General features: G+C 48.9%; 1 protein-coding gene across 1 annotated transcript in view; it reads right to left on the bottom strand.

The window, feature by feature from the left end:
- Nucleotides 1-20676, bottom strand: part of MTFP1 (mitochondrial fission process 1) — a 162790-nt gene that overhangs the window by 6501 nt on the left and 135613 nt on the right. Inside the window, exon 3 of the mRNA XM_069619312.1 lies at nucleotides 17749-17981. Coding sequence (XP_069475413.1) covers nucleotides 17749-17981 — 233 coding nt within the window. The remainder of the gene's footprint in view (nucleotides 1-17748; nucleotides 17982-20676) is intronic.

The following is a 20676-nucleotide window of genomic DNA, read 5'->3' as shown; positions in this document are numbered from 1 at the left end:
CAAGAAAGTAATTGTAGCCCTACAGGATGAAAGCTTGCATATATTAACCCCAAGAAAACCAAACTGGTGGCGAAAACTACAACGTATCTAGGATTTTCCATTGGAGGGGGTATAATAACACCACTACTGGATAAAGTTAAAGCCTTACAAAAACTCAGAATGTCTACATCCCGGAAGGAAATACGAGCCTTCCTGGGTTTTGTGGGATATACCCAGAGGTTCTTGCCCCATTTCTCAACGATAGCGGCACCTGTGACAGATGCACTGAAAACTAACAGAACTCTGGTGATCACCACATTGGCGACACAAGCATTCCGTACCTTGATCAAATGATATCAAACCAACCAGTGCTGCATTGTCCCAACTTTACCAAAGACTTCTATTTGCAGGCCGATGCATCCGGGTGTGGGTTGGGGGCAGTCTTATCCCAGGGAACAGAACAGCAACTATGTCCAATCGCCTTTATCAGCCGAAAACGACTCCCCCATGAACTTCCCTACTCAACCCTGGAAAAAGAGTGTCTGGCCATTAAATGGGTGGTTGAGTCCCTCAGATACTACCTGATGGGAAGGCGATTCACCATATTCACAGATCATGCACCGTTACGTTGGTTAGCCACCCAGAAGGATTCTAACCAACAGGTGCTATGGTGGTTCCTCACCCTGCAACCTCACGACTTTGTGACGATACACAAACCTGGAAAATATCAGTTAGTGGCTGACTGTCACATGCATCGGACTGGCCCGAACGGCCTGGTTCCTTGAGAGGAGTATGTGAGGTGGGACTCAACGGGGCCCGGGGCTCTGGTAAAACAGAACAACCCAATGCTGCTGAAACAATGGATCTAACCCTACACGGATTGAAACCTTCCAAACAGCCGGCACAACAAGAGTGCCCACATTCTTCTGAGGAGAAACAGAACTACACGCCGAGCGTCAGGGCAGTAACTGACAAGTTCCAAGCATCTCTCCCCATTAAAATAGATCATACAGCACTCCGTTATCCGGATTACAAAGTTACACTTCAGACTTGTACGGAAGCCGACCAATGGACTACCAATCCCAGAATTCCCTGCAAGAGGCATGAATTGACGCAACAAAGCATAAAAAGCAAAATGACCCATTGCAAGAAAATTAGAGACAAAATGCACCTACCGTATGCTCGTAGATCCCCATGGCATAACGGAATGTTATGTTTAGAGGCAGCGCCAGAGACATGGCGGGTGGCGGGAGAAACGCTGCAGGACGGGGAAAGGGAGGGGAAGGTAGCCACACCTGGGTCATCAAAGGGAGGGGAGGACCACTAATCATTGCTTTCCTCAGCCACTGCCGCCAGAGGAGACCAAAGGAAGGAGTGAAGAAACCAAAGGCTTCCACTGGGCGTACTAAAATGCGGACTCCACGAGGACGAAGGGGGCCATACGCTCGTCCCAATTGCAGAGGTCCTCGCCGAGCTGAAGCCCTTAAGATTGGCGCACCTTATCCTGCAGAGCCTTGTGATTCTGAGCACATGAGAGTAAAAGGAACATATTTCTTGGACGGCAGACCGTCGAGCTGACAGCCTTTAAGCTTCAGCACCTGGTCACGCTTGTTATTGTTTTATGGAATACGAGAGAGCGGAAGAAAGATCAACTCTCAACCTGATTGGAAAGCAGAACACTGAGTTGAGGCCATTACGCTCTGTGTTCCTTTTGTTATTGGACATTGTTTAATTGCCTACATTTGCAGTACACGAGAGAGTGTCTTGGTGCAATCCTGAATAAAGGAGTTTTCGTTCAACCAACTACCTGTATCCCGCCTGCTATTTAACACAAAGGTATATTTGTATTGTGTGAGATAGGCATATCATCAAGAGAGACACAGACTCAAAGGATAAGTGTTCCAAACCTTAGTGTAATGCCTAACTAGCCCTAACACTAACAGGATGGTTCCCATAACTGATGTTTTTAAGGGCCGTCGAAGTCTAAAATAAAAAATCTGTGTCTAAATCTATGCTTACCGTCACTCTTTGACAAAAATGTGTTAGGAAGTCTATCGAAAGTAAAAGGTGGTGGTTCAAAAAAAATAGGAAACCAGGATTGGTTTCAAGTGGTCTTCTCACCAACGGTAGGTTGGACAGGTTCAAAAGGATGAGTTCAATCAAAAGGGACTCTTCATAGGACCTTTTCCATAGCCCCAACAATATCAATGTATTTAATGCCTCTTGGGTTCCCTTCCCCAACCTTCTGTTCCTTCAACAACACAAAATAGTGAAGCTGCCACTTTGATAGACCTCTCGGGGTTCCCTTCCCAAGCTCAGGCCTCTTTCAACCTTAAAAGAAAACACATGTTCAATTTATCAAGATGTGCCTTGTTTTCATATATACATGCCTGAATGATGATAAAACTGAACTCATCATCTTGGGTACCCCCACCAACCTAAAATATTAGGCCCTGACTACTCCTCCTTTATAATTGACGGCAACCTCATCAAGGTAGCTAAGGAGGTGAAAATATTAGGATTTTATCTCGACTCCACCTTGTCCTTTTCTAAACAAGTTAAGACTCTAGCGTCCACTACGGTGTACACGTGTAAGCTCATTAGAACTCGTAAACCCTTTCACTCTAACAGCAGTTGCATCATCCTGGCCAGAGCCCTCATTCTGTCCCGTCTAGATTATTGCAATGCCTTGTACATTGGCTCAAACAAAACCATCATCAGGAGAATCCAAACCCTCCAAAATAATGCCCTAAGAGCGGCTTTGGGTTTATCCAGAAGAGATCACATCTCCGAGAGTAGGTGACAGAACAATTGGCTCCTGACCAACGACAAAATCCTACTAAAAACGGTGTCACTCACTCACAAATCACTCAACAATGCCACACCTATCTACCTATCTGAGAGATTCCATAGACGGACATCCTCAAGACCAACCAGACTAGCTAACCTGAACTGCTTGTCCATTCCCAGATTCAAACTTGCCATGATTGGAAGTAATAGCTTCCCCGTCAAAGCAGCCCAACTCTGGAACTCCCTGCCTCATTCACTGAGAGAAGACCAATTTTACCAGAATTTCAGGTGTAATATTATCACATGGTTTAAATCTTCCGACCAGTAAACCCGGGCGATGTAACTTCCACCCTGGGATCACCTATGCCTGAGTAACAGAAATGGTATTTAGCATTGTACTACTTTGTAATATTTGTAAATCCTGTATTTGTATGTAATGTATTTCATTCTATGTAGCACTGCAACTAAGCTTTGCATATTCTTGTACTGTTGCGCCCTGATATCCCTGGTTCTGGTGCGCATTACAAATAATAAAAAAAACATATACGGTTCTCTCAAAGGGTAAGCATCAGAGGCTTTCGAAAATGCCATTTTCTCCTCCTAAGCACGATCCCTGTGAGCCTTAATCCCTCTCTTGGCTTTCCTTCTTGTGCCCACTGGTACCTTCCTCCTTGCTTTCTTGTGCACACTTGCACTTTCTCTACCTTATCCGTGCCCACTGGCACCTTTTTCCACTCTGCTGGGCCGCCTCACCCGTCTCTCCATTTGAGTTGCTTGCGCCCTTTTTCATATAGTTCATTTCCTTCGCGTCTCTTGCGCGCTCTGCTTTCTGACTTTCTCTCACTTTTCTCTGCCTGCTTTCTTGACTTTCCTTTATATGATATGATATGATATGGCATTTGTAACGCGCCTATACACAAGTGTTTCCTCTTTTCTGCTCTGTGCCGCTATTTTCTTCTGCCCCCTCTGCTTCAGTCAGTTGCATGCTCCAGAGTCTCTCTCAATCTCTCTCTTTTTACAAGCCTCACCCGGGCAGCAACGTGGTGATGAGCGGTTCCTCCGGTTTGTGAGGACCTGAGGTCAGGGCCTCGCCACCTACCCCTCAGACACACTTGGGGCTGGCACAGGTCCCAATGGAATGAGAAATGTTGTACCTGCCAACAGCAGCCTGCAAGACCCTTTGCTCCGGCTCTCCGGGGACATGGCTCCCTAGCCACGCTGCAGCTCCTCCGACACACTGGGCCAGCATCTCTGCACACTATTCTCTCCTGAGCTGTCAATCCTGCTTCTCTCTGCTTCGTGGCTTCTCTGGGCCAAACAAGGTTCCAAGTTTGCTCATTCAGCTGTGCAGAACCACACCTTTTATAGTTGGAACAGCAGTCAAGTGGGGTCAGGTGTGTGATATAATCTGGGAATGCTGACTATCAATGGGACAAATGAAGTTATTTCTATGTCCAGTTTCCCTTATATTCCCCATGTTATTCCGATGGGAAATTTTCACTACTCCCAGTTTGCCTCTTCCTCGTCCCAGTATTTGTTGGAAATGGGGAGGGGTGATGTATGAGTTTAAAAATACCCCATAAAAGCTAAGGGAAGGTGTTTTGAGGTGGAATGAGAAAGGGGGATATGTCTCACCCTTGGATGTTCTCCTCCCAGTCCCCCATTACCCTCCACTCAGGTGATCCTCCCTCGCTTGTCCATCCCCAGAGTCGGGATCCAAAAACAATGGCCCTTCCTTGGCCACCTGACTAGAGGATCCCCGGGGAGTAGGTTGAAGAACACAATTAGGTTTCTCACAATTGTTTGAGGTTGAGAAATCGTTACGTAGTAATTATACAGTGGTTTTAAAAAAATATTTACAGAGTCGATGCCCTAGCTATGTGATGTACTGGATCTGTGTTAATTTTGATCTCATTAAACTTTTTTGCGTGTGCGTGTATTTCTTTATTCGGCACAGACCTTAAAATTACATTAAAAGTAGAGATTATGCTTCTGATCTATACCTTGGCTCTTAGGGGTACCCTCGCTCCACCGCACACCCCCTATGCACCACTTCTTGTTGGACTGTCAATAACTACCTCACTGCATCTAAACCCAACTCTCGTCCACCCTGGTTTCATTGTCCCATCCCATTTGTGATCTTGTAATTGAGTTTGAATTGCTTTAGTTTGCTTAAGTATTCACTTTTATTTATTTGAGCCAAGTCACACATTCCACAATGCCACCTAATAGCCATCGCTGGAAGTTCACCTCCATTGCTGAGCCACAAAAGCAAGGCATTGAGGGTATGCAAGTTAACCCAAAGTTGTTGGCTTAACTGACATAGCTGGCTTGGTTTTCACGTTATGAGGTTTCACATCAATGTCAACTTCTTTGATGCAGCCATAAGGTAGCATGTAGACCTCTACATAACATCCAAATACATGCACAGGAGTGACACTCAATGCAGGAAAAGGGCCATTGCATCAGAAGTAGACCTGCAAGCGCATATAAGCTGATAAGCAGACTCTGCACACTATTAGATTTAAGATTCTTGTGCTGACTTCTATTAACGGACTAGATAACTGCACCCACGATTGAGAAGGGCAGACAAGGCTATATTATGCAGATAAACTCAGAGGAGCCTAGCAACAGTCAAAGTAGGATTCTGCATTCCACACAACTATAACCGTGCACATGAGCTACCTAGCAGACCTTCGGGAAGCTTGGGCCAGGGCTTTGCTGCCAGTGGTTTCAAAACCGACACTCATTTAAACTGCCTATAGTTCCTCCCCGCATTGCTGTGCTTTGGGGCCATGGGCGCAAGTAGTAGGGAATGTGCTCTATGTTCTCTTGAGGATGGTTTAAATAGGCTCACAACACCCTGGCACAGTGGAAGGATTGAGCCACATACCTACTTGCATGATAATTTCACACGGAAGGGTGCCAGACTGTCACTGCATATAGGAGAACAGACAACTGGTCTGCCTCTCCCTTCCTACCCTGTTTGTTGCACATTGGCAACTGCCTTTCACACAGTCTAATGAACACAGCCTTCTTAGAGAGCTTGGGGTATATTGTCTCACTTAAGGTAGGTACATATTGCTATTCTTTGATCGGCAAATGCTAAGGAACAAGTTACTTACCTGTAACTGTTGTTCTCCAGCATGGGTCTGGCATGGATTCACATGCTCATGAATATTCCCCGTCGTCAGGCCGGGAATCCACGGTAAAGAAAAAATCAGTATCAGTTTCGTTTCTGATCGGTCTTTCTTAGTAGTAACCAATCACTGATCTCTGGGTCATACTGCCCCCAGCCAATGACTGCCCTCTACCTAAGCCCCTCCCCCGGCAGCCATCCTCAGATTTGGTAGCACGTAAAGTGGCAGTATGACCAAGTGAAGAGCCGCAGAGGGGAAGGAGGGAGGGTTCGCATGTGAATCCATGCCAGACCCATGCTGGAGAACAACAGGTAAGTAACTTGTTCCTTCTCCAGCATGGGGTCTGGCATGTATTCAAATGCTCATGAATATAAGAATACATAGCAGTATACACATGCACAACCATGGGAGGTGGCAACAGGCTCAACATTAAGCAATACAACAACTCAACATTAAGCATCTCTTACCTCCTCACCAGGCTCACCTTAAGCGAACAGGTTGCGCAGCACTGCTTGGCCGACCCTGGACTCCTCCCTGGAGTCCCGATCGAGGCAGTAGAATCTTGTGAAGGTGTGCGTCGACCGCCACGTAGCAGCCCTGCAGATGTCCAGCAGGGGCACACCAGACAGGAACGCCATGGTAGCAGCGATCGCTCTGGTCGAATGGGCTCTCGGACGGCCGGGCAGCGGTCGGTTTGCCAACCGGTGGCAGTGCATGATGCAGCCAGAGAGCCATCTGGAAATGGAAGCCTTCGAGAGAGCCTTCCCTTGATTCACAGGTCCAAAGTTCACAAACAGCTGTGATGTCTTCCGAAAACCCTTTGTGCGGTCCACGTAGAACTTCAGTGCTCTAGCCACATCCAGCGAGTGCAAAGTCCTCTCGGCCGGAGACGAAGGCGACGGGAAGAAAACTGACAACACCAAGGGCTCGTTGAGGTGGAAGTCTGACGGCACCTTGGGCATAAAGGAGGGGTGCGTCCTCAGCACCACCCTCGTGTCGTGAAAAGTCAAGTATGGAGGCTTGCAAGATAGGGCCTGGATCTCTCCCACTCGTCGTGCGGAGATGATGGCCACAAAAAATGCATCGGCTTGAATGGGGCACCCATGAGCCTGGTCAGCACCACGTTGAGCTCCCACGCCGGGTCAGGGGCCTTCACTGGCGGGAACGATCAGAATAGTCCCTTCAATTCCTTCACCAGGCGATGAGACCACAAGGACGCCTGTCTTGTAGTTCTGGTGTATCGGGAGATGGCAGCCAGATGTATCTTGATGGAGGTGTGAGCCAGTCCAGCTTTGGCCAGCGTCAGTAGCTACGGCAATACTTGAGGGGCCGTAATCCACAGAGGGTTAAACTTCTGTGCACGGCACCAGACAGAGAACCTCTTCCACTTATGTCCATAGCATTTGAGAGTTGAGGACGCTCTGGCTTTTGCAAGAACCTCTCTGCAGTCAGCCGGGATATCGTATCCTCCAAACTCTATTGCTGCAGGAGCCAAGCCTGCAAGTTCAGCGACTCCGGGTCGTGATGGAGAAAGGCGCCTCCTTCTCTGGAGAGAAGATCCGCGTTCGTCGCCAGCTTGATAGGTGGGGACGCTGACAAGTCCAGAAGGTCCGGGAACCAGATCTGTCTCGGCCACGCCGGTGCGACGAGGATCATCCTGCACCTGGACCTCTTGAGCTGGTTGATGAGACGGAGCAGCAACGGCAACGGAGGGAACGCATAAAGGAACAGGCCATCTCAAGGGAACGAGAAAGCATCGCCCATGCTCCTCGGTTGTGCGAACCTCTGGCACTTGGAGTTCGTCGTCGTCGCGAACAGGTCGATCTGGGGTTTGCCCCACCGTTGAAAGATCCGATCCACCTTGTCCTGGCATAGTTCCCACTCTTGGCACAAGCGCAGCTCCCTGCTGAGTGAGTCGGCGATGGTGTTTTTTATTCCTGCCAGGTGGAAGGGAACCAGAAACAACCCTGGGCGACGGCCCAGTGCCACAGATCCTGGGCCTCCTTGGATAGGGCTGGGGATCTGGTGCCTCCCTGCTTCCTGATGTAGAACATCGTGGTGTTGTCGGTGAAGATCCTCACCACTTTGTCCTTGAGGTACGGAAGGAACGATTTGAGCGCCCAGAACACAGCTCGTAGCTCCAGGATGTTGATGTGAAGAGACCTCTCCTCCAGGAGCCAGAGGCCTCTTGCATGGAGATCTCCGGTGTGGGCCCCCCATCCCTCCAGGGAGGCATCCGTCGTTACTGCCTCCTGATACGCCCGGGCCTGAAAGTCCATGCCTGCCGCGAGGTGCGCACAGGCACCCCACAATAGAATCGCCCGACGGAACTCCTCGTCGAGCGGGATCCTGTCTTCGAAGCTGCCCTCCGCTTGAATCCAGCGGGCGTCGAGGAACTCTTGTATGGACCTCACCCTGGCCACATCCGTGGCTAACAGGCGCTGCACCTTGCCCAAAATGGCCTTCGTCCTTTCTTCCGACGGAGATGCCAATCACTTCACTGTATCGAGCTTCGCTCCCAGAAACAGTGCCACCTGCGACGGGACCAGATGGGATTTGGGGTAGTTGATGGGGAATCCCAGCCCTGTGAGCAAGCGGACGGTCCTCGCTGTGTGTTCGACGGAGAGTTCTCTTGACCTTGCATGGATTAGCCAGTCGTCCAGGTAGGGATAGACGTGGATCCCTTGCAGGCGCAGCCGCGCCGCCACAGGTACGAGGCACTTGGTGAACACCCTGGGTGCCGACTTTAATCCGAACGGCAGGGCTCTGAATTGGTAGTGACGCCCCTGGACTACGAATCTGAGGAACTTTGTGTCCTTTTAGAATGGGGATGTGGAAGTAAGCATGCTCCAGGTCCAGTGACGATAGGAAGTCGCCCTCCTCCAGCTGTCCCAGCACGTGCTGGAGGGTGACCATCCTGAATGTCTGTGCCTTGATGTACTTGTTCAACCGACGCAGGTCCAGGATGGGGCGCCAACCGCCTGTCTTCTTTCTGACGAGGAAGTATCTTGAGTATACTCCGGAGCCCCGGAGCCTCTTAGGGACGAGCTCGATGGCACCCTTCTTGAGCATCGCCCTTACCTCCAACAGCAGCTGAGGGATGTGGTTCTCCTTCCTGGCCACGGGAGGAATGCAAGGACACTTCTTTTGAAATTCTAGCGAGTGTCCGCGGGCCAGGGTGTCCAGCACCCAACAGTCGGTGGAGATGGACTCCCACACGCTGACGAACTTCGTCAGCCGGCCTCCCACCGGGGTGCTTCGGTGGGGGCCCGACGCTACGGCCGGTTCAGTCCTGCTTGGAAGAGGCCTTGCCGCCTTGGCCTCCTTGGCGACGGCGGCTAGACCCTCCTTGCTTGCTGCGGCCTCTGTATGCCTCCTGGGACGAGGAGCGGGCCACCTGGCGGTAAGTAGAAGAGCCACCGCTGGATCCCCTGGAGGCTCCCCATCTGCCTCCATAGCTCCGAAAGGGCCGCCGTTGCTGAAGGACTCCTAGGGCTCGAGCTGTTTCCGTGTCTGTCTTGATGGCCTGGAGGGACTCATCCACCGTCTTTCCAAACAGGTTGTTGCCATCAAACCGCATGTCCAACACTCTGGTCTGGACGTCCTGGCGAAAGTCCGTCCCCTTGAGCCATCCTCGTCGTCTGAGGCAAACCCCGTTGCCCAGTTGGCGAAATCCGGTATCGGCAATGTCCGTTGCCACCGTTATGGCGTGATCCGATACCACCTTACCTTCCTGCAGAATCTGTAGGGCCTCCGCCCTCTTGTCGTCCGGTAGGAAGTCTAGCAGAGGAGCTATCTTGAACCAAAGCTCCCTGTCGTAACGGGCCACAATCGCTAAGGCATTGGCCGCCTTAATCGCCGTCGCCACCGACGAGATGACTCGTCGTCCCATGGAGTCCAACTTCTTGTCCTCGCTGTCCGGTGGGGAAGTGGAAGTTGAAGCCTCCGCATCCGCTGCTTTCTTCTTGGCCGCTGCCGAGACGACAGAGTCCGGCGTGGGCTGGGCCCTGAGGCACAAGGGGGCGGCATTGGGGACCCGGTGCTTCTTCTCGTACCTGTCCCTCTTGGCGGGTGTCGTGGAAGGGTTCTTGAGGATAGCCAGCCCCTCGTCCCAGATGTCGTCGAGCAACGGCACCGCAGTCATCGAGCAACGGCACCGCAAGGACCGTCTTTCTCTTGGCCTCTCGTCGTTGGTAAAGAAAACCTTCCTTTTTCTGTTCCTCGGTGCAGAGCTGGAAGAGCTCGGATGCCCTGGCTATCATGGCGTGAAAAGAGCCAATTTCATCGGGAGGAGAGGCCCGAGGGGGGGGGGGGGTGATGACAGGATGTCCTTTGTATCATCGCCGCCGTCGTCATCCGTCCCAGTCGCTGTATCCGTATCCTCCCGAGGGCGGAGCGGGGTGGACTCTCCTCCGCTTGTTTGGAGGGCTTCCCTACGGGCCTGGTTCTGGATCCTTTGTAGGAGTCCGTGGTAATCACGTCCTTATCTCAGTACATAAGGATTGGATCGCCAACAAAATGGCCGCTGAGCTATCCTGGGGCTCGGGTAATGGCTGCAACGGATTGGATGGCTGCTCCACCGGGCCCTCGTCGTCGCCATCGTCGCTATCTTCGATCATATCAGCGGGAACCTTCCCCTGGGATCGAACCTTCTCGAACCTCTCATTGAGGCCTATGAACCTCTCGTTGAGGCCTTTCACGGTTTCCACCGGATCCTCCTCGGAAGCTGAATTCAAGTCCGTAATGGCCACCACCCCCCCTCTTTTTCCGCCGGGGTCTTCACAGGGGTCTTAACGATGGTCTGGAAAGATGATTCCCTCCGCGGTGGCAGGGAAACTCTGGGCCCCGAGGCCGCCTCCACTGGCGTAGCCTCTGCCGGCTTTGCCAGGGCCGCTGCGACAACCTCGATAGAGGCCTTTGCCGGGTGGATCAAGGCCCTCACCACCTTAGGTGCGTCCTGGGCCTTCGCTTTGGGGGGGGGGGGGGGAGGTCATCGCCTCTCTCCCCCTCGGCTCCCTTCGAGATCGACCGGGGCCTCTCCAGAAGCTTACCCGGGTTCTCGGACTTCCTCTTCCCCGAATCAGAGCGCTGGCTCGTGGTTGATCGTGCCGGGGAAGTCGCGCCCTGCCTGGCAGCCGAGGAGCCTGACCTTTCGGCGCTCCCGGTGCCCGCGGACTTGCGGTGCTTGGCCTTCTGTTGGGCCCCCATCGCCGGGGCGCCCTCACAGGACTTAGAAGACCACTCAGACCTTTTCTTCGCCTTCTCACCTGCTGTGCCCTTCTCCAGCCAGGCGGCAACGACGATCTTGCTTGGTCCGTTCCGACAGGTTCTTGCAGAACGCACAGTCCTTCTCCACGTGCGTTTTGTCCTCATGAAGGCAGTAGAGACATCTCGAATGCTCATCCTCCTTGAAAACATTTTGCAATCCGCATCCTGGGCAGCTCCTGAACAGCTTGGATCCGGGATTTGAGCTTCCCTTGTCCTGGGCCATGTCCGTTGAGGTAGGCCACAGATCTTCTGGAATCCTCCAAGAAGCGTAACTCAACGAAAACTTCACCCTTGAGGGGCGTAGAAGAATTCCAAAACGGGTCCCCGTTATCGGAAGTAGAAACGGTGGAGCTGGAGGCTCTATTAACCGTAAAAAGAGAAAAATCTCCTGAAAAAGCGCGAAAACGCAGTAAAAGCTCGAGAGCTAAAACACGAGGACTCCCAACACTTGAACGTGCGGTAAAAATCTGAGGATAGCTGCCAGGGGAGGGGTTTAGGTACAGGGCAGTCATTGGCTGGGGGCAGTATGACCCAGAGATCAGTGATTGGTTACTACTAAGAAAGACAGATCAGAAACGAAACTGATACTGATTTTGTCTTTACCGAGGATTCCCGGCCTGACGACGGGGAATATTCATAAGCATGTGAATCCATGCCAGACCCCATGCTGGAGAAGTAAGGCACCACGCTGTTTCACTGAGAACAAAGTCTAGCATGACATGAGACAAGTAATCTCAATAATAACTTATCACATCAAGGTGCCAGGCTTTTTTGCTTTTACTGTATACATTTTGCAACTCCTTTACCAGTGGTTTTTCACCTTTGCAGTCTATTGTTGACTAGGCCCCTCTTGTCAGTCCCAGAATGAAAATTCTGAAGTTTCACCTAGGGTGCAATGTATAAGGATGCCCCGGTAAATAAGACCCCAAACCTTTGCATGATGAACTCAAGGGCATTCTGGGGCACCCAGCATTACATTGTGTGCGAACAACACCTCTCCAAAGCTGCCTTGGAAATGTAGCACACTTATCACAATGCTTAAACACATCATCCTCTCTTTTGCAGCTATGGTAACCCAACAGCGCTGATATGTAGCCATTCTATCACTAAACATTCTCCCTTTGATTGCGACATCTGTTTCCCATCCACTTATCCTCCCCCTGCCTCACTTTCTTTCCTCCAGCTGAGGAGGGTCTGTATACACCTTCTGGGGACAGAGAGAAGAATATGTTCTCGGAAACTACAGAGGTAGTGTTTTGTGGTACCCGGTCAATTTACAGAAACAAATCTGAGTGGTACATTTCACTGTAGACCATAATCCTGAAAAATACTGAAAATATGAAATAAATACATATAGGGTAGTGAGGTAGGGGTTGAAAAAGGGTCGGGAGGCAGTTGGGGTGGCATTGTAAGGATACAAAAACAGGGGGAATTGGGGGTCGGGACCACCCACATTCGGTGCCGGGCACTATATTGTGAGCGGGGGTTACAGGGAAGTACCCAGTAGCAATCCAAAAAAAAGGACAGACCCTACGGCGCTGGTCCCCGATCACAGAAGTGAAAAGGAACAGGCATTGCAGGGACACAGCGATCTGCAGCCGTAAGGTAAGTAGGGTGTGGGAGTGTGTGTGGGGGCATGGGTGAGGGCCGGGTGCCAAGTTGGAAATGTTCAGGAGAGAAAAGACCGAAGGTTATTTCAGAGTCTTTTCTCCCTCGACCATTTGGATCTCGGGTTTTCAACTCTGATCTGTATTTGAAATTCCCGACTGTGTCCATTTATTTGTAGCAGTAGAGTTGGGCTGTATTGGGTTACATGGCGTTACCTATGGTGTGTACATAACCTCTTTTGAGGTCGCTGCTTGACCATGAGAATCAGATTTATTATGGTGTCTCGGTGATGCCTCTAAATATCTTATTTTCTGCTGTGTTGACCTCCTTTTTGGTTCTTATGGGGGAGTGTGTGCACCTGGCGTCTTCCCTTTTTTCTCTGCGTTGGCTGTCCCTGTGCGAGAACTCTCTCTTTGTGCTATTAGAATGATGTTGACTGAGAACTGGAGATCGCCATGTTCTGGGATGGGGGCTTTCCCGCCTTCTGGTTGCTCTGTGGTTTTCAGTTTTTGGGAAATATTAGATATTCTTACACACTGATTGGAAGTGATATTCACCTCCGCATTTATCGCAAGCCTACATTGTGTCCTACAGCTGGGCACGGGCATATGTGGGGAAAGTTATAACCACAACAATAGCATTTCTTCTGGTCCCGATTATGTTCAGACGATCGCATTTGGCACAAGGATGCCGGGGAGGCTGCTTGCATAATTTTAATATTGCTCAAGGATTCTGTTTGCATGGATAGTGCTGTGTCCGCTATGGCGAGTTGTACAATTGCTTCCAATGTCCTGCTCTTCTGCAGTAATTTATTTCTAAAATCAGCTGACTCACATCCTGCAATCGTTTGGGATTTCAGGGCTTTGTCTGTAGAGTAGCGAACAAAGTCACAGTATTTTGTTCTGTTGCATAATCTCATGATGAAATTGTCCATCGTTTCTCCTTTGTCTTGTGTGGAATATGCAACGTTTATAGTCTACGTTTTTTAGTGGAGCAAAATAATTGTTCAATGAATCAATAATGGCTTGAAATGTGTCCGTTGAGTTTTCCGGCATTTCAAACACGATGTCTCTTACAATTGGGCCTAGCAAGTGCATTAATATGCCTCTGAGGCGGCGTTCCTCCCTGACCCCTGTTGCATCAATGTAGATATTGAGTTCCTTGAGCCACCTATTCCACTTGGGTGCCAGAAATGTCAAATGGCTGTACTGCCTGTAGTTGTAGGGATTTGTATCTCCCATCATCGCTGGGCACGGGTTTGCGCGTGGAGGAGCTTGACAAGGAGCTCGAGGAGCTACTAACTCCTGCATTTTCTGACATGATGGAGGTATGCTATGTAGCGTGGCCCTGAGGAGAGGGGCTGATTGAGTACTCTCACCTCTATTTTGTGGTTCGAATTTCACCGTTTTGCGAGGAGCCGTGGCTGGTGAGGTGGGGCTTTCCGGGCCACGTGCACTGTCCTGTGCTCATTGAGATCGCCCACGTGGGAATGTAGCGTGAGGCAGCTGAGACGCTTGGCACACTTCACGTGCCAGAGGAGGCAACTGGAGAAAGCATGAGAGCACAGCACAGAGCAAGGCACTCTTACTGTTGGGCGTTATTACCGCTGTTAGTATGCAGTGCCATTTCAAACGTTTATTTCAAGCCATCCGGTGTGATGCAGGAATCCTTTAAGGACACCAGCGTCATTGTTGAGCCCTAACACTGGGCTTGCGGCAACAAAGCGGGGCGAACAGCAGCAGCGGATGGTGCTGTGCATGGGTAGCAGCCCGGGACCTTGATGTGGCTGCGGGTGGCGAGTTACCTTGGGTGCAAATTGTGGCAATGCGGTTAAAGGTATGTCGGTTCTGCTTTGAAGTCCTTGTCGCCATTGTTCGATCCGCACTTGCGGTGATACCAATGAGACAATATACACAATGAAGCACAGGAGATGAACGTCGCAGTGTCACCTTTATTCTCTGGCACAGACTGCCGAATTTGGCAATAGCCCCGCCTACAAATACGTGGTCAGTTACAACCTCAACAAAAGTGAAAGGGCACAAGCGATCGCCTGCCCCTGCAATACATAATGGGCATAGACTGTGGGGTACATTACATTGAAAGGCCCACAACAGAAGTCCCTTTCACATGAATAGCAAGATTTTAAACACTGAAACAAAAATGGCCTGCCATTCGTTTTTGTTTTTCAAGTAAAGTTAAAGAGCCATGTGAAAGGGGCCTACCTGTTATTACCAATGGACAAGCAGCATTTTAATTTACAAAAGAAGGAGGAATCAAAGATCCCTGTCACATGGAAAACAGAAATTTTAAACACTGAAAGCAAAAACGGCCTGCACATGTGTGTGCAAATAAAAACGGCGTTTAACAGCAAAAGGGGAAAAAATATCACTGCTCACAGAACCATTTCAGGAAAACAAAACATGATGTGTGGGTTGACAAAAGCAATGTATATTATGTTTCATCTACAAAACTCCAGTGACATTTGAAGAGCCACTTTGTCTGCATGGAAAATGTCAGCCCAAGGCAGACCCTGGTTCCCTCTGTGTGCAAAACTTCACAAAGGAAAACTCCCACTTCCAGCCTGGTTGTCACATCTCCCATCTAATGACCCCCCCCCCCGCAATAAAAATGTGCTGCTAAGGGCATCAAAATTATCCAGACTTGCTGGCTATGAAAGCAGGAACTTCAAGGAAATTCACCCTTGGCTGGAGCACGAGTAATATGTGTGAAAATGGGGGCACCCACTTCAAAGAGCAAGCTTCCAACACAAATGGGATTGATGAAGGTACAGGCTAACCCAGTGAAAACAAATGGCCGGAAAGCAGAAACTGCCAATTGTCTCACATGAACATTCACAATTAATTTAAAAGGACTATTATCATTTAGGCCTTTTTCTCAGCAACCATAATGTGGATTGATTTCATTTTTGGACCTTTTTTAATGTAATTTCCAAGTGATTTTGTGGATATAAAATGCATCTACATGTGACTATGGGAACTGTAATGGCCAATTAGACTAGGTTTCAGGCTGATCTGAATATGTTAAAATTGTGAGAGTTGGTGAAGAGGTGGAAAATGAAATTAGGGATATGCTTAACAACTTACGTATTCATAACTGTTGTGCTTTTTATGGAAACGGTAGAAATGTGCCAGATCGTACTGGTTTGGCCGTCAGCTTATCTAATTCTCCATGATCAGCTAAAACAGAAAATATGTTTAGTATGGCAGTTGCTAGTAAAATTATGAAGTTGTGATACATAACTAGTTTTTGCCAAAAAGTTGAAAGGAGAACAAAGGGGCGATGACAAATGGGAGTAGACATATTTTGCTCCAGACCCCTAAAGCAATCCTGGCATGGAGACTGGGTTGGGGCAGAGAGAGTGGGTAACTGTCCAATCCTAGGGGCAGGGATGGATTATTGCAGGGTACTTCCCCAAGATTGTAAAATTGGTGATGTCATTGCTGCTATATAAGGGGGACTGCACCAGGACAGAAAAAAACAGACAGAGGGGAAAAAGGAGAAAGACCATCAAGAAGGATGCTGAAACTTACCATCTGACAGCTGTAAGGAGACACCAGAGGAGATTGCTGAGAGTGCAACTGGGTGGAGCTGTCTATATCTAGTAAGGCCCCAAATCTGACTGGGTCCTGTGGTGGAGAGCGGGTGGCCGTCTTTGAGAGTGGAGTGACCAGACCCCTGCCCCATCTTTCCAGAGTGTCTTGAGATGCAGCTGGCTTTCCTGAACCTTAAACAGAGGTAAGTAGAACTAAGCCCTGGAAACCCAAAAGGTGGGTGGAGTCTGCTTACCTTGAATCCTTTCCCTTTATAGTGGGTGGTAGGGGGGGCAACACTGTGTAGATCCTTAGCCTATGTAACCAAAAATATTAATTTTATTAATTCCCCCATTTGGCAGAACACTACAGGGTGAATGTTGTTAAAACTCAAAATTAACAAAGCTCACTTCCCAGTGTGTGCTGAAAACTATACCCTATCATTTAAATGGGTTGTCCAGCTGACCCCAACTTCTTTAAGGAAGAGGGGTGTCTTTGTTCTTAAATCAGCCCAACCTTTTTATCCAGCTTCCCCAACACAGGTATTTCAGTAAGGGGGAGGGGTCTGAAATCCAAAATTCCCCAAAGCATTCCAATGTTTCTGTCTGACTTCCCAACATAGACCAAAGCAAGGTGGGGGGGTCTGAAAAACAAAGCGATAAAACACCCTCTGTTTGTTTTAAACCAAATGTTTGGGCGAAATTATATTATTGATCAGTGTAATTATTTTGTGACGTGAAATTGGCAGAAAGTGTACAATTGTGATTGTGTCCTTTTTAATTCACGTTTGTGATTATTTATGCTGAGAGAAGTTGGTGTTGTGCCACAGATAAAGTGGCGTTTTCAATATTTCCGTGCTAATTTCTATTACTGTAAATTTAAATAAGTACCAATATATTTCCTGTACAACGCCCTGGTTCTTGGCTCATTGTTAGCTGAGGGGAGAGGGGTCCAAGGGGCATGATATGTGACAGAGAGGCAAAAAAGAATCTGTTAAACAGTTTGTTTAATAACCACTTGAGTGGGGAGGGAAGGAACTCCCTGTGTTGAGGGTGGCTTCTCAAAAAACGTTACAAGACATAGGACATTACAGCAAGGCCCGTGAGTAGACACCAGGACCGTTAAAAAATACGGCCACCCTTCCGCAGCAGATGTTATCCTGGTGTAGCTTCTTGCAATGAGCCCTGCTCCTCAATGCACACCCAGCACGCAGACGCTAAGCATCGACAAATGGGGAGTTCCCCATCCCACATAATAAGCTTGGATACGTAAATACGCACTAGTATGTCCTGTGAAGCCAAAATTTACACAAAAGCAACATGTAAATCTCCCTTTTTCGTGCATTGGAGGGGAGTGGTTGCTGGTGGATTTTTTCTATTGTAACAGTAAAACCAAATGCTCTGCCTCTTTACCTGTCAATGGGAGTAATGATGAAAGGTATAGCTGAAAGTCCAATTGCTGTGGTGGTCCAGCGGCGCACAGGGAGGGGCCAGCGGGTGCTCTTACGCAGCAGGTAGAGTGATGCAGCACAAATACGGTTGATGGTGAATCCTGGGATGGCCACTGAGGCGAGAGCTTGCCAAATAAAGGTATCGACAACTGCGATTGTGACCTGCGCTGTCTGGCCAGAGTCTTTGGTGTGAATCTGAGAATACAGGAAAGAATGTGAGCATCAACACACACCATGTCTGAAAAATATCCCCCATGGTAACGAGTACACAAATTACAGTCTGTGTGAAAGATCTCAAAAAGGACCAACCAGGAGGGTGTATGCAACAAATCCCATGCATGATGGGTGGGGGATACACAAACACTTCTAACAGACGGGTGCTCTTCAATGGCTTGGCCCAAAAGTGATCACCTGGATGAAGGAGTGAATGGAAAGCATGCCATCTAGGACACTGAAAGGGTAATCGCCAACGTGTAGTGCAATATCCCAACAATGGTCCACTGGACGCTGTGTATGCTATGCAGAGTGCAACAAGCCAACAGTGGCGGTTGTACACAAAGGAAGTATTGTATAGTAGAAATTTCAAAATTGACTGATGGAGATGGGTGCAAATGACAGGCGTTCCCAAAGGGCACAATGTAAGCTGAATAACCCAGAAATTACCAAGATAGAACCGTAAATTGTAAAGAGAAAATATTGGGTGGAATATACCAATAACTGCAGAGAGAAGTACATGAGCCTAACAATACTGACAGGGGAGCAAGATTGTAAGCCGTATATATTGTACTGTGGATTGTATTTGCTCTAAAAATGACTGATAGTGAGGGGGTATTAGGGTGGAAAAGGTTGCCACGCCTGGGCTGCATGGCAAAGGTATTCTCTTTTTGTACTTGTAGAAATTCACTTCATTATTAATTATATCTGTATTGACCCAATAGCCCATACTAAAAATGGATGAAAAAGAAACGGGAATCTTGGAGAGAGCCACTCGCCCATCAGGCCCAATGCTAGCAAACAAAAATAAATGAATAACTGGCAAGTCCAACTTTGACAGCAGACTTGGCTAACTTTAAAGGATTGGACTGATGGTTTTGGCAACAAAGTTAACATAACTTTGGCAAGACTCCCAAGTTTAAGAGATGTGTGTGAGAATTCTTTGGGCCCCCAAATGTTCCTTTATCTAGATGTCATGTAGGTATTTTTTTAAAGACTGGCTACTATTATTACTCGGGGTTTTTTCCATAGCGCCATCTCACCATCGCAGTACCCTCAAAGGGTGTAAATCGTGTCCGAGTCAGTTAAGGTGCATTAAATCCTTCCCAGAAATATCAGGATCGTACTCCGTTTAGGATGCATTGACCGGAAAATGGCGTGAAAACAGAAGGAGAGATGCGCTGAAGTAAAATCTAGAGAGGAGCATGAGAAATGATGCATGCAGGCCATAAGTGGCGATTGCTGCATTGTAAACATAAAGTCTGGATGCATGAAGGGCTCGGGCTATCCCAAGTATCCCGTGGGCATAGTTGACCAGGGTCATGCCAATGGATGGGCCGTGTCTTTAAGAAGATCTAGGTAAGTAGGCTGCCCAACTCCTAGGACAAAAGTCCCAAGCAGATGTGTGGCTTATGTGGAAAATAAATTAAGCAGTTATAAAAGGGCAAGCAAAGAAAATATATATGAGGAAGACTAAAAGCTTAACGATCGGGGTCATCCCCACTGGAATCGTCGCCAATCTGCACCCTTCTGGTGCATTGAAGCACAATTCTGTTCTGCAAAGCACCTTACAAATTCTCCAAAAAATAAAATAAATAAGCCAAGAGCATGCACAGCCAACCTCATGCAGTGCCACATCAATCCAAGGCCCTCCACTCCCCCCGAACTTCTGCCCGAGAGGTTGACTCCCGAGGCTGAGCCCCTAGACAAACTAGTTCCATTCCACCTTAAGCAAGAGCCCACGCCATCAGCATTTGTCCTAGAAGCCCCAAAACCCTCTTTCTATCATGCAGCAGCACCAACACGCCCTACTAGCTACATCCGCTCTATCCCCTCCCCACCATTGCCCAGGCCTCCTAGCACTCCCACCCCTGCAAGGGGCATGTGTGCTGTCCCTCCTGCTATCACACGTCCAATCGGGACACCAGCAGCGGGTGGGAGGGTGACAAAAGCAACTGGAGGCGCTGGGTTCCTATGCCACGGGCTCCACTCTTTTGCTGCTCTCACACTGAAGGCAGGAGAAGAAGCCACCGCCCCTACTCACGCTCCAGCTCCTGCCAGAGACATGGGAGCACCAGAGTTGGAGGATTTTGGTGGACGGCCACCATGTTCCTCTGCCAGCCTGAACCAATGGCGTGGCACAGTGCAGGAAATGCACTGCATGCCCAGCTTGCTTTCCTCCCAGTAACCTCAGCCCCAGGTACAGAATAATTGGCTATTGCATGTATTTGATGCCAAAAGTGGGCATCTGGTGAGAATCTGAATAAATCCTATCACTAGCACCGAAAAGGAAGGGGGGGCATGTCAAAATAGGGTTAGCAAAAATGGTGCTTAAATGTCATTTCTGTTCAAATCTATCTTGGGGGGGCTTCTCCTACCCCTTACATTTGTACAGTTAACCCTTTTCCAACTATGTATTTAAGTCAAATTTACTGTGCAATCAGTTTTTGAGAAAAACTATTTTCAAACCCTATTAACATGCGGGTCAGGCAAACCAGTACTTTGGGAAGTTCAAATCAATGAATGGAACTCGGTCACAAAGGACTACGCTGATTGGGGTTGTAGCCTAAAAAATCTGGCGAGCCAAAGGTTGCAGACCCATAGAATAAGAGTCGTGCAGGGACTAGTTTAGGCTGCTTTCGTGCTTGGGATTCCCACAATAATTCACTGACTCCAT

The sequence above is a fragment of the Ambystoma mexicanum genome, chromosome 10 (assembly GCF_040938575.1).
Source record: "Ambystoma mexicanum isolate Mex_15411 chromosome 10, UKY_AmexF1_1, whole genome shotgun sequence".
Taxonomy (NCBI): Eukaryota; Metazoa; Chordata; class Amphibia; order Caudata; family Ambystomatidae; genus Ambystoma; species Ambystoma mexicanum.
Note: the sequence above shows the minus strand (reverse complement) of the source record. Positions and strands in the feature narration are given on the sequence as shown.